General features: G+C 34.4%; 1 protein-coding gene across 1 annotated transcript in view; it reads left to right on the forward strand.

Moving 5' to 3' along the window:
- Nucleotides 1-14,167, forward strand: part of CUNH8orf88 (chromosome unknown C8orf88 homolog) — a 41,804-nt gene that overhangs the window by 14,393 nt on the left and 13,244 nt on the right. The window contains exon 4 of the mRNA XM_029222955.1: nt 2,450-2,519. Within this exon, the coding sequence (XP_029078788.1) occupies nt 2,450-2,519 (70 nt within the window). The remainder of the gene's footprint in view (nt 1-2,449; nt 2,520-14,167) is intronic.

A 14,167-nucleotide genomic window follows, 5' to 3' on the forward strand; every position in this document is an offset into this window, starting at 1 on the left:
TTAAAAAAAAGTTTTATTGGGATATAGTTGTTTTACAATGTTGTGTTAGTTTCTGCTTTATAGCAAGTGAAGTGGAGTTCCCTGTGCTATACATCAGGTTCTCATTAGTTATCTATTTTTTATGCATTAGTATATATATATATGTATGTCAATCCCAATCTCCCAATTCATCCCACTTCCTCCTTCCCCCTTGGTGTCCATACATTTGTTCTCTACAACTGTGTCTCTGTTTCTGCCTTAGAAACAGGTTCATCTGTACCATTTTTCTAGATTTTCTCTTTCTGACTTACTTCACTCCGCATGGCAGTCTCTAGGTCTGTCCATGTCTCTACAAATGACCCAATTTCGTTCCTTTTTTATGGCTGAGTAATATTCCATTGCATATATGTGCCAGTCTCAGAGACCTCTGGGACAATATTAAATGCACCATTCTTTTTTATAGGCTTTTTTCCCCATTGTTTCCTAGGAGCTCCTTTATACTACAGAAATTAGTTCTTTATGAGTTACAGTATTTTTCCTGTTTACATTTTGCCTTTTGAGAGTGTTTATAAGTCTTACTCTTTAAATTTTCAACCTAGGAATGGATGTTGATATGAATTTGTCTCTTCCTGTTCTCCTTCCTTATCTCAGTGGTGTACATTTGTTTAAGATAAGGGACAGGGTCTGGGAACATTTTTGCTATAAAAATGAAAAGGCTAAATAGAATATCTAGGTGTGCAGATTGGGTATTTCACCACAAATTGCAAAGAACCTTGACTTGAAAAAAAAATGGTGTTTATTTTGCTTTACTCAAGCCTGGTCAACATTTTTCATTTCCTAAACTAGCCATATTATCCCATGTTTTGCAGCTCAAAGGCTGCTTTTCTTCCATAAACATTCATTTTTCACCAGTCAGCCAGCCTAATTCCTATTAAACCTATAAGTGTTGTTTAAGCATCACTTCCTATGTAAAGTGTTTCCTGAAATTTCTAAGTCAAATTTGATACCCCTTCCTTCCATTGCACCTTCTGCATATCGTTATTATAGAACTTCTCAAGTTTCATTGTCATTTAGTGTTTTATTTTTCTGTCTACCTTTTAGTTTGTGATCCCTCCAGAAACATATACTGGAATGTCATGTTCATCTTTTTTTTTTTTTTTTTTTTGCGGTACGTGGGCCTCTTACTGTTGTGGCCTCCCCTGTTGCGGAGCACAGGCTCCAGATGCGTAGGCTCAGTGGCCATGGCTCACAGGCCTAGCCGCTCTGCGGCACGTGGGATCTTCCCAGACTGGGGCACGAACCCGTGTCCCCTGCATCAGCAGGCGGACTCTCAACCACTGCGCCACCAGGGAAGCCCTATGTTCATCTTTGTATTCCCAATACAAAGCACAGTGCCAGTCATGTAGTAGGCACTCTGTGTTTGTTAAATGAGTGGGTTTAATAGGGCCACTGCTATCCATTTGGTGCCTTTACAAGAATTAGAAGAAGAACAAAAAATTATATAAAAATACAGATTTTGTTAGAATAAGAGACCTTGCTGCCACCTGCTAGGATATCTGCCACATCTGTGCTGTGAATGGTACCCCTTTAGATCCACATTCTTCATAACTATATGCAGTAGCCCTGAGTTTCTAAAGCTAGCTTGACTACCTCTTATCTATGCACTTTTGGATTTGTTACTAAACACTTTTTGTCTTGATTTCCCTTGCCTGTAACATGGTGATCATAACACTTTCTTTACTTCCTTGTAAGATTATGACAGTTAAATGAGATAAGACATAGATAATCACCTTATAAAATTTTAGTAGGTGTACTTTCTTACATGCTATGAAAGATTTGAAATAATCTACATTTTCAGTTGTTAATATGTGCAGGCATGACAAAGTAAATTTACTTTTTTTCAGCTTTATTGAGATATGATTGACAAATACAAATTTAATATATTTAGGTTGAACAACATGATTTTTTAAAAAAGTTATGCAACCTGATGATGTAATATACATACATATTGTGATATGATTACTGCAATCAAATTAATTAACACACACAATTTATATGGAAACACAAAAGACCCCAAATATCCAAAAGCAATCTTGAGAAAGAAAAATGGAGGTGGAGGAATCAGGCGTCCTGACTTCAGACTATACTACAAAGCTACAGGAATCAAAACAGTATGCTACTGGCACAAAAACAGAAATATAGATCAATGGAACAGGATAGAAAGTCCAGAGATAAATCCACACACCTATGGTCACCTAATCTATGACAAAGGAGGCAAGACTATACAATGGAGAAAAGACAGTCTCTTCAATAAGTGATGCTGGGAAAACTGGACAGCAGCATGTAAAAGAGTGAAATTGGAACACTCCCTAACACCATACACAAAAATAAACTAAAAATGGATTAAAAAAACAGTGTTAGATACAATTTTAAAACCTTAGATAAAAAGTATATTTTCTTCTTTCAATAGTGTAAGACGAATGGAATGCAAGCCTTTTCTCAAGGTCTTAATGAACAACATCAGTCTCCAGTTAAAAAAGGTAAATTTTTACCATAATTCTCAACTTTCATAAGAGAGTTTTAGCATTCATGTAAAGTTAATATTTGCTTAGCTGCAAACCTTAGGTACATACGAAATTTTATTATGTTCTTTTGGTTGATTTCTGTCTATATTTGGTTATAGGTTTGACTGCTCTAAAGGGGAGACCACAATAACAGTGACTGAAACAAGATAGAAGTTTATTTCTGTATCTTCTGTATCATGTAAAATTTTGAGCTGGTGTACTCATTCTGGTTTGTGAAGTTTCTACCAGCCCGTGTATTATACTGTCCTATGGCTTTACCATCCTCAATACATGGCTTCTATCTTATTGCACAAGATGAATGCCTCTGCTCCAGCCACATGTCCCCTCTCTAGCCATCAGGAAGGAAGGAGGAAGAAAGTTCTAAAAAGTATGACCCAGAAGTTGCATATATAACTTCTATTTAATTTCTCATTAGCCAGAACTTAGTCATGCTGTACAAAGCAGACTGGAAAATATAATCTTTAGCTTTCCAGCCAGCTAATTCTATTGCTGAAGCAGAAAGGAAGAATTGCTCTTGGGAAGAACAAATAGTCTTTCCCACACCAGCTACTTTTTAATAAAGTAAAGATTATTTATTAATTTAGTTTCCAAATTTTTGTCAACCAATCTATGTATGTAATTTAAAAGTTACAAGTTATAAAAAATACTCTATTAGCATTTTCTTCTAGTTTTTAACTCCATATTCTAAAGAAAATATTTAAATTGTTTCCATATTTCTCATTTTTTATATTATATTTTGAAAGCATCTTTTGGAAAATGAGAATTTATGTCTTTCACATCAGCCCCCTCACTTCTTCAACCCTTCTATCTACCCCCTCCCCATCACATAGTTACTTAAATTTCATTTATAGCATCATCACTCTTTATATTATATGACTATATAAATACAGTTGCTTGGCTGAGAGGTGCATATCTCCGTTTCATACAATCCGTCTTTTTTCCTGGAGTTAACGTTTGCCTTGTTTTTCTATGCAACTGTTGTTAACTTTGCGCATCAGTTGCTCCAACAACTCTGCCACACTTATATATATTTTCCTTATGGTCATATATATCAGTTGGCAGTTTTTCCCCTGAAGGAGACTTTCCTTTTAGAATCTTCCATTATCCTGTTCCAGTATGGATTAATTACTCTTCAGTACTGCTGTGAAGCTGTTTTCCTGGAATGGACTTCTACTGTTATCTGGGGATATTCCCCTTGCAATTCTCAGGTTTCTTTTTTCTTCTTTTTGATTGAAGTAAAACTCATCATTTAAACCATTATAAATGTACAATATCATGCAACCATCACCACTATCTAATTCCAGAACATTTTTATTACCCCCAAAGAAACCTCATACCCATTAAGCAGTACTCCCTCATTCAGTCCTCTCCCCAGCCACCAGCAAACACTAATCTGCTTTTTGTCTTTATGGATTTACTTATTCTGGACATCTCATTTAATATAATTATAAAATATATTACCTTTTGTTTGTGGCTTCTTTTATTTGCCATAAGGTATTCAAAGTTCATCCATGTATCAGTACTTCATTCCTTTTTATGGATGAATAATATTCCATTGTATGGATAAGCCACATTTTATTTATTTCTCAGTTAATGGACATTCAGTTGTTTTTACTTTTTGGCTATTATGAATAATATTGCTATGAATATTTGTGTACAGATTTCTGTTTGAACACCTGTTTTCATGTCTCTTGGATATATGCCTGTGAGTAGATTTGACAGGTCATATGGTAGTTCTGTGTTTAACATTTTGAGGAACTGCCAAACTGTTTTCCACAGTGGCTATACCTCTTTACATTCCCAATAGCAATGTGTGAGGGTTCCAACTCCTTGACATCCTTGTTAGGATCTTTTTTTTTAATCATAACCAATCTAGTGGGTGTGAAGTGGTATCTCATTGTGATTTTGATATTTATTTCTCTAATGACTAATGATTTTGAGTGTCTTTTCATGTGTTATTGGCCATTTGTATTTCTCCTTGGAGAAAGGTCTATTCATGTCCTTTGACCATATTTTAATTAGGTTGTTTTCTTTTTGTTGTTGAGTTTTAAGAGTTCTAGATACTAGACCCTCATCTGTTCTCTCCCTCTCTCTCCCACTTCCCTTCTGCCTTCCTCCCCTTCTCTCTCTCCCTATGTATGTGTGTGTGTGTCTATGTGTGTGTGTAATAAATATATACATATATTTATTAGGTATTAGATATGTGTATATAAGACCCTTATCAGATATGTAATAATAGACACTAGACTCTTATCAGATATATAATTGTCAAGGACTTTTTCCTTTGTCTTTTCATTCTCTTGATAGTATACTTATATGTACACATTTTTTTAAATTTGTTGAAGTCCAATTTATCGTTTTTTCTTCTGTTGTCCATGCCTTTGATGTCATTTCTGAGAAATTGCCAAATCTCAGGTCATAAAGATTTATCCCTATGAGTTTTACAGTTTTAACTCTTACATTTAGCTCTTACATTTAGGTCCATTTTGAATTAATTTTTGTATATGGTGTGAGTTATAAGCCAACATTCACTTTTTAAAATTGAGGTATAGTTGACATACAATATTATATAAGTTTCAGGTATGCAGAATACTGAATCAATTTTAAAGGTTATATTTCATTTATAGTTATTATAAAATGTTGGCTATGTTCCCTGTGTTATACAATATATCCTTGTAACTTATTTATTTTATACATGGTAGTTTGTACCTCTTAATTCCCTGCCCCCATGTTGCCCCTCCCCCTTCCCTCTCCCTACTGGTAACCACTGGTTTGTTCTCTATATCTGTGAGTCTATTTCTTTGTGTTATATTTAATAGTTACTTTTATTTTTTAGATTCCACATATAAGTGATATCATACAGTATTTGTCTTTCTCTGACTTATTTCACTTAGCATAATACCCTCCAAGTCCATCCATGTTGTTACAAATGGCAAACTTCCATTCTTTTTTGTGGCTGAGTGATATTCCATAGTATATGTATGCCACATTTTCTAATTCCATTCATTTGTTGATGGACACTGGGTTGCTTCCATATCTTGGCAATTGTAAGTAATGCTGCTGTGAACACTGGGATGCATGTATGTTTTCATTTTTTTCAGATAAATACCCAGGAATAGAATTGCTGAGTCATATGGTAGTTCTATTTTTAGTTTTTTTAAAAATCTCCATTCTGTTTTCCACAGTGGCTGCACTAATTTATATTCCCAACAAAAGTGAACCAGGGTTCCCTTTTCTTCACATCTTCACCAACATTTGTTATTTGTGTTCTTTTTCATGATAGACATTCTGACAAGTGTGAGGTGCTATCTTGTTATGATTTTAATTTGCATTTCTCTGATGATTAACGATGTTGAACATCTTTTCATGTACCAGTTGGCCATCTCTATGTCTTCTTTGGATAAATGTCTATTCAGGTGTTCTTCCCATTTTTTTAATTGGGTTGTTTGTTTTCTTGATGTTGAGTTGTATGAGCTGTTTATGTATTTTAGATATTAACCCCTTATTGGTCATATCATTTGCAAATATTTTCTCCCATCAGTAGATTATCATTTTGTTTTGTCAGTGGTTTCCTTTGCTGTGCAGAAGCTTTTAAGTTTAATAGGGCCCATTTGTTTGTTTTTGCTTTTATTTCCTTTGCTTTAGGAGACAGATTCAAAAAAATATTGCTACAATTTATGTCAAAGAGTGTTTCACCCATGTTTTCTTCTAGGAATCTTATGGTTTCCAGTGTTACATTTAGGTCTTTAAACCATCTTGAGTTAATTTTTGTATATGGTGTTAGAGAGTGTTCTAGTTTCATTCTTTTACATGTAGCTATCCAGTTTTCCCAGCACCACTTATTGAAGATACTTTCTTTTCTCCATTGTATATTGTTGCCTACTTTGTGGTAGATTAAATGACCATAAATTCATGGGTTCATTTCTTGGGCCCTCTGTTCTATTTCATTGATCTATGTGTATGTTTTGTATCCTACTGTTATTTTTTTTAAATTGAAGTACAGTTGATTTACCATGTTGTGTTAGTTTCTGATGTACAGCAAAGTGATTCAGTTATACATACACACACACACATATATATATAATTTTTCATATTCTTTCCATTATGGTTTATTACAGGATATTGAATATAGTTCCCTGTACTATACAGTAAGACCTTTTTGTTTATCCATACTGTTTTGATTACTGTAGATTTGTATATAGTCTGAAGTCAGGGAGGATGATACCTCCAGTTCTATTCCTCTTTCTCAAGATTGTTTTGGCTATTTGGGGTCTTTTCTGTTTCCATACAAATCTTAAAATTATTTGTTCTAGTTCTGTGAAAAATGCCATTGATATTTTCATAGGGATTGCATTGAATCTGTAGATTGCCTTGGGCAAAATGGTCATTTGAATAGTATTAATTCTTCCAGTCCATGAACAAGGTATATCTTTCCAAATACTAGTGTCGTCTTCAGTTACTTTCATCAAAATATTAGCAAACTGAATCCAACAATACATCAAAAGAATCATACACCATGATCAAGTGGGATTTATTCCAGGATGCAAGGATTTTTCAATATCTGCAAATCAATCACTGTGACACATCACATTAACAAATCGCACAATAAAAATTATATGATCATCTCATTAGACACAGAAAAAGCTTTTGACAAAATTCAACATCCACTTATTATAAAAACTCTGTAGAAAGTGGGCATAGAGGGATCATACCTCAACATAATAAAGGCTGTATATGACAAGCCCACAGCTAACATCATACTCAATGATGAAAAGCTGAAATCATTTCCTTTAAGATAGGAAAAAGACAAGGATGCCTACTCTCACCAGTTTTATTCAACATAGTATTGTAAGTCATAGCCACAGCAGTCAGACAAGAAAAAGAAATAGAAGGAATCCAAATTGGAAAAGAAGAAGTAAAACTGTCACTGTTTGAAGATGACCTGATACTATTCATAGAAAACCCTAAAGATGCCACCAGAAAACTTCTAGAGCTCATCAATGAATTTGATAAAGTTGCAGGATACAAAATTAATATACAGAAGTCTGTTGCATTTCTATACACTAACAACAAATGCTCAGAAAGAGAAATTGAGGAAACAGTCCCATTTACAATTGCATCAACAAGAATAAATACCTAGGAATAAACCTGCCTAAGGAGATAAAAGACCTGTACTTGGGGGCTTCCCTGGTGGCGCAGTGGTTGAGAGTCCGCCTGCTGATGCAGGGGACACGGGTTCGTGCCCCGGTCTGGGGAGATCCCACATGTCATGGAGCGGCTAGGCCCGTGAGCCATGGCTGCTGAGCCTGCGCGTCTGGAGCCTGTGCTCCGCAACGGGAGAGGCCACAACAGTGAGAGGCCTGCATACTGCAAAAAAAAAAAAAAAAACAACACCTGTACGTGAAAACTGTAAGACACCAACTTTATAGTTTTGCATTAGGTATGCAGTTTTCTCGTCACCATTTCTTAAAAAGACAGTTTTTTTCTTCATTGAATAATCTTGGCACCTTTGTAGAAAACCTTTGACCATAGGTTTATGTGTTTATTTCTGGACTCTCAGTTCTGTTCCCTTGATCTGTAAGTCTACCCTTATTTCAGTACCACACTGTTTTGTTTACTATAGCTTTATATTAAGTTTCGAAATTGGGAAGTATGAGTCTTCCAACTTTGTTCTTTTGCCAGGTTGTTTGGTTATTTGAGATCCCTTGCAATTCCATGTGAGTTTTAGAATCTGTGCTTCCATTTCTGCAAAAAAAAAAAAGAAAAAGACAAGACTGTTGGAATTTTGATATGGATGGCATTGCATTTGTAGGTCACTTTGGGGGATTATTGCCATCTTAACAGTATTGAATCTTCCAATCTGTGAACATGGGATATATTTCCATTTATTTAGGTATTCTTTAATTTCTTCCAGCAGTTTCTTACAGTTTTCAGTGTACAAGCCTTATACCTCTTTGGTTAAATGTATTCCTACATATTATTTTTGATGCTAAAAAACTGGTTTTCTTAATTTCCTTTTTGTGTTATTTATTAATTGTGTATAAAATACCACTGATTTTGTGTGGGGACATTTCTATGAGCTTAAAGAAATAAAGGATCATAAGAGAAAATTATGAATAATTAATTGTATGCCAATTAGGTAATTTAGATGCAATAGAAAAATTACTAGAAACATAGAAATTACCAAAACTTACTCAAGAAGAAATAGAATATCTGAGTAAACCTATAAAACGTCAGGAGATTGAATTTGTAATACAAAATCTCCCAACAGAGAAGAGTCTAAGATTTGTTGGCCTTACTGGTGAATTCTACCAAACATTTAAAGAAGAATTAATACTAGTCCTTCCCAAGTTCTTCCAAAAAATTGAAGAGGAAGGGACACTTCCCAACTCTTCTATGAGACCAATATTACTCTGATATAAAAGCCAGACAAAGATACCACACGAAAAGAAAAGTACAGACCAATATCTCTTAAAATATGGGTGCAAAAATTCTCAGTAAAATACTTGAAAACCATATTTAGCAGCACAATAAAAGATTATGCACTATGGCCAAGTGGGATTAATCCCAAGAATACAAAGGTGGTTCAACATTTTAAAATTAATCAGTATAATACACCACATTAACAGAAGGCAGGGGCAAAGAAGATACATCACTATCTCATTTGATGCAGAAAAAGCATTTGGCAAAACCCAATACCCTTTCTTGGTAAAATCTCAGAAGCAAGGAATAGAAGGGAACTTCCTCAACATGATAAAAGGTATATATGGAAAACCCACAGCTAACATTGTACTCACTGGTGAAAGACTGAAAGCTTTCCTCTCTAAGATAAAGAACAAGTCAAGGATGCCTACTCTCACCACTTTTACTTAACATTATGGAAGCTCTCACTTGAGCAATTGGTCAAGAAAAAGAAATAAAAGACATTCAAATAGGAAAGGACAAAGTATTCTCCAGTCACACATGACATGGTCTTATGTGTAGAAATCCTAAAGAATCCACATAAAAAATTTAGACCTAATGAATTCAGCAAAGTTACAGGATACAAAATCATTGTCATTTATGATTTTAGTAATTTGAGTCTTTTTTTCTTAGTCTTCATCAATTTTAAACTTTTCAAATAACCAACTTTTTGTTTTGTTGATTTTCTCTGTTGCTATTTTATCTCTATTTCATTTATCTCCACTCTAATCTTTATTTCCTTCATCCTTGTAGCTTTTGATTTAGTTTGCTCTTATTTTTACTAGTTCTTTAATGTTTAATGTTAGATATTGATTTGAGCCATTTTTTTAGTATAGGCATTTATAGCTGTATGTTTTGCTCTGAGTGCTGCTTTTGCTGCATCCCATAGATTTTGGTATGTTGTCTCCTTGTTTTCACGTCTCAACGTGTTTTCTCAGTCTTCTGTTATTTTTCTCTTTGACCCATTGGTTGTTTAAGAATATGTTTTTAATTTACACATATTTGTAAATTTTCCACTTTTACTTATGTTATTGATTTGTAGTTTCATTCCATTGTGTTCAGAGAGAATACTTTGCATATCAGTGTTTTAAAACTTTTTGAGACTTCTGTGGTCTAACATACAGTTTGTCCTCGATGTTTTATGTGTACTTAAAAAGAATGTATATTCTGCTGTCATTGACTGAAGTGTTCTGTATAGTCTGTTAGGTCTATTTGGCTTATAGTGTTGTTCATGTCTTCTCTTTCCTTTTTGATCTTCTGTCTAGTTTTTTATTCATTATTGAAAGTGGGGTTTTGAAGGCTCCAATTGTTACTGTTAAACTGTGTGTTTCTTTCAATTCTGTCAGTTTTTTCTTCTGTTGTTAGGTACATATATGTTTATGATTGTTATCTTTTTAATGAATTCACCCCTTTATCGTTATATAATATCCTTTTTTTTCCCTTTTAACAATTTTTGTCTTAAAGTTCGTTTTCATTTAATGTTAGTATACCCTCTCCAGCTTTCTTTTGGTTATTGTCTGCATCAAATATCTTTTTCATTCTTTTACTTTCAGCTTATTTTGTGATTGGATCTAAAGTGAATATCTTTAGACAACATATAATTGGATCATATTTTTAATCCATTCTGCCAATCTCTGCTTTTTAATTGTTTGTGACATTTAATGTAATAACTAATAAGGAAGAACAGCTCTACCCATTTTGCTATTTGTCTTCTATAAGTCTTTTATCTTTTTTTATTCTTCAATTCCTCCATTAATGCCTTCTTTTATGTTTAATAGATTCTTCCTAGTGTATCATTTTTATTCCCTTTTTATTTCCCTTGTCATATATATTTTAGTTATTTTCCTAGTGGTTGCACTGGGGAATAACTGAATTTACAACAATCTAGTTGGAATTAATATCAATTTAGTTTCAAAATTATATAAAACTTTTAGCTATATCCCACCTTTATGTTGTTATTGTCTTTATACATATTTCTACATATTTTGTCTTTATATCATACAGGACAAAAGAGGACTCACATCCAAAAATTCATTGATACTGACATTTATATTTACCTATGTAGTTATGTTTACTGGTGTTCTTTATTTCTTCGTGTGAATTCTAATTACTGTGTACTGTCCTTTTATTTCAGCCTGAGGATTTCCTTTAGCATTTCTTGTAAGGCAGGTTTACAAGCAATGAACTCTCTCGGTTTTTGTTTATCTACAAATGTCTCAATTTCTTTTTCATTTGAAGGTGGTATTGCCAGATATAGATTTCTTGGTTGACGTGTTTTTTGCTTTTAGTAACTTTTTCATCCCACTGCTTTCTGGCTTCCATGATTTCTGATGAGAAATCAGCCTTTTCTCCAATCGAGAATCCCTTGTAAGTGATAAATTGCTGCTTTTCTTCAAGATTTTCTCTTAGTCTTTTAACAGTTTGCTTATAATGCATCTGAGTGTGAATCTCTTTGAGTGTATTTTGCTTGTAATTTGTTGAGCTTCTTGGATGTGTCAGTGTGTGTATTTCATCAAATTTGGGAAATTTTCTGCTATTATTTCTTCAAACATTCTTTCTGCCCTTTCTCTCTCCCCTATCCTTCTGGGTCTTCCATTATGCATTTGTTGGTATTCTTGTGTAGTCCCACAGGTACCTTAGGCACTGTTCATTCTTCTTCATTCTTTTTTCTTTCCAGTCATCAGATTGGATAATGTCGTTGACTTATCTTTAAATTTGCTGCTTCTTTCTTCTGCCTGGTCATATCTACTGTTGAACCTTTCTAGTGAATTCTTCACTTCAGTTATTGTAATTTTCTTCTCTAGAATTTCTATTTGATTCCTTTTTATAATTTCCATTTCTTTATTGATATTTTAATGATATTGATATTTTGGCAAGACACTTTTCTCATGGTTTCCTTTAGCTCTTTGGGCATATTTAAATTAGTTTATTTGAAGTCTTTCTCTAGTAAGTCCAATATCTCTGCTTCCTCAGGGAAGGTTTCTATTAATTTCTTTTTTCCTGTGTGTGGGCCATACTTTATTATTTCCATGACCTGTATTTTTTGTTGTTGTTGAAACCGGATATTTTGAGTATTATAATGTGCTAACTGTGGAAATCAGATTTTCCCCCCTTCCCAGGGTCTGTTCTTCTTGCTTATTGTAATTGTTGTTTTTCTTGTTTAATGAGTTTTCTGAACTAATAGTATAAAGTCTTTATTTGTCATGTGTGGCCATTCAAGTCTTTTTGATATCTTCATGGTCAGCTAATGATTTGGCACAGATTTCCTTTAATACCTAGAACCAAAAAAAGCCCTTTCCCAGTCTTTGCATATGACCTCTGTGTGTGTGTTGGGGTGTGCCTTCAGTACTCAGTCTGGAAGTTTACAGCTCTGCCTTTGCCTTCACTTATTGCTTGTGAGGAACCTGAAGGTCAACGAGGGGTGAGAGCTTGGGAACTCCTCAAGCCTTTCTGTGAGCATGAGCCTAGCCTTTAGCATGCATGTAGCCTTCTAAATTCCTTGGAACATCTGAGAGTCTTTCAGTGCCTTTATTCCCCAGCACATCTCTTTCCCTAGCCTTTCCTCCTGAGCTTTTTGTTTTGCCTATTGTTTGCTCCAGTTGTTATCCCTTGTCCTAGGTGGAAGTGGCTAATACATTTCCATATAAAAGTTTTGACAAATAGATTCAGATAGTAGCCTCAGACCTGGGAGAGTTCTTAGGTGAAATATAGGCAAGTCCTTTGAGATGATTCTTCAGGGAGCCACCAGAGAGGTCAAAAAAAATGCCACCACTATTCTTTGAGACTGGTCTGTATTGCTCTCTCTAGCAGTGGGAACCTAAATCAGGAATGAGGCCTGTTATTTTCAAGGCCACAGCCAAACTGGGTTGGCGGAGATGTTCCCAGGCAAGTTAAAATGCCACAAAACTCTACCAAATTTAGCTGATTTTTTCTTCACTAAGCATTCCCCTGTTTTTTGCAAGGTTTTGATTAAATTCCAGAATTTAGGAAAAAGTTGATTCTGGAAGTTTTTGACACTTTATTTGTTGCTTTTGTGGAGGGAAGGACTTTTAGAGTTCCCTACTTGGCAATTTTCGCTGACATCACTCTCTTTGTAATTCCTTTGCTTTCTTCTTTCTTCATTTTGCTCAAGTGCATTCTCCAGGAGCTTCATTGTAAAGGGCATTGGGTTGGTGAATTCTTTTAATCTGTGTATTTACTTACACACTTGATTGGTAGTTTGGTTGGATAGAAAATGCTGAGTTGAGGATGAACCTTAAAAACATTATGCTAAGTGAAGAAGCCAGACACAAAAGATCTGATATCGTATGATTCCACTGATACAAAATGTCTCGAAAAGGCAAATCTATAGAAACAGAGTAATGATTGCCTAGATTGGATGGGGAATGGAGAGTGACAACAAATGAGAGTGAGGTATCTGATGATAGTTGATGTAAAAGTTCTATATTTCTCATTTGTGGCCACTCAGGTCTCTTTTGTGATATCTTCATGGTCAGCTAATGATTTGGCAGAGATTTCCTTCACTGCCTAGAACCAAAAAACAAAAATAGATTGGGGCAGTGGTTGTGCAACTCTGTAAATATACTAAAAATCATTCAACTGTACACTCAAAATGAGTGAATATTATACTATGTAAATTATACCTCAATAAAGCTATGGAGGAAGAGGAAGAGGATGAAAATAAGAATTAGTAGAGCTCTGCTTGGTAGTGCTGTCAAAACCTGCTGAGTGAAACACAGTGAGTGAATCTTCAACCTCAGGAGCCTGTGCTTTGGGAACTCACAAGAACAAGCTGGGTTTCCCTTGTGTTGATTAAATATAGAATTTGATTTTTAAAATTTCCAGGTTGAAAATTATTTTCATTCTAAAATTTTAAGGCATTTTGCTTTATTTTCTAGCAGTCTATGTTAATTGGCTCTTAATTCTATGAAGTCCAGTGCCATTCTGATCCCCAGTTCTCCAAGACCCTTAGTAAATGGCTTTGTCTTTTATTTCTGTTTTTTGTTTTGTTTTGTTTTGCCATTGTTGCTCTGGAAGTATTTTGGATTGTGTGTTTACCTTAGGTTTTCTGAAATTTCCTATTGTTGTGTCTCTTTTTGTAGTCTTTTTTTTTTTTTTTATCTCAAAGTTTTCTCCTGAGC

This window comes from Monodon monoceros, unplaced genomic scaffold (genome assembly GCF_005190385.1).
Source record: "Monodon monoceros isolate NGI ecotype Baffin Bay Population unplaced genomic scaffold, NGI_Narwhal_1 Super_Scaffold_14, whole genome shotgun sequence".
Lineage (NCBI taxonomy): Eukaryota > Metazoa > Chordata > Mammalia > Artiodactyla > Monodontidae > Monodon > Monodon monoceros.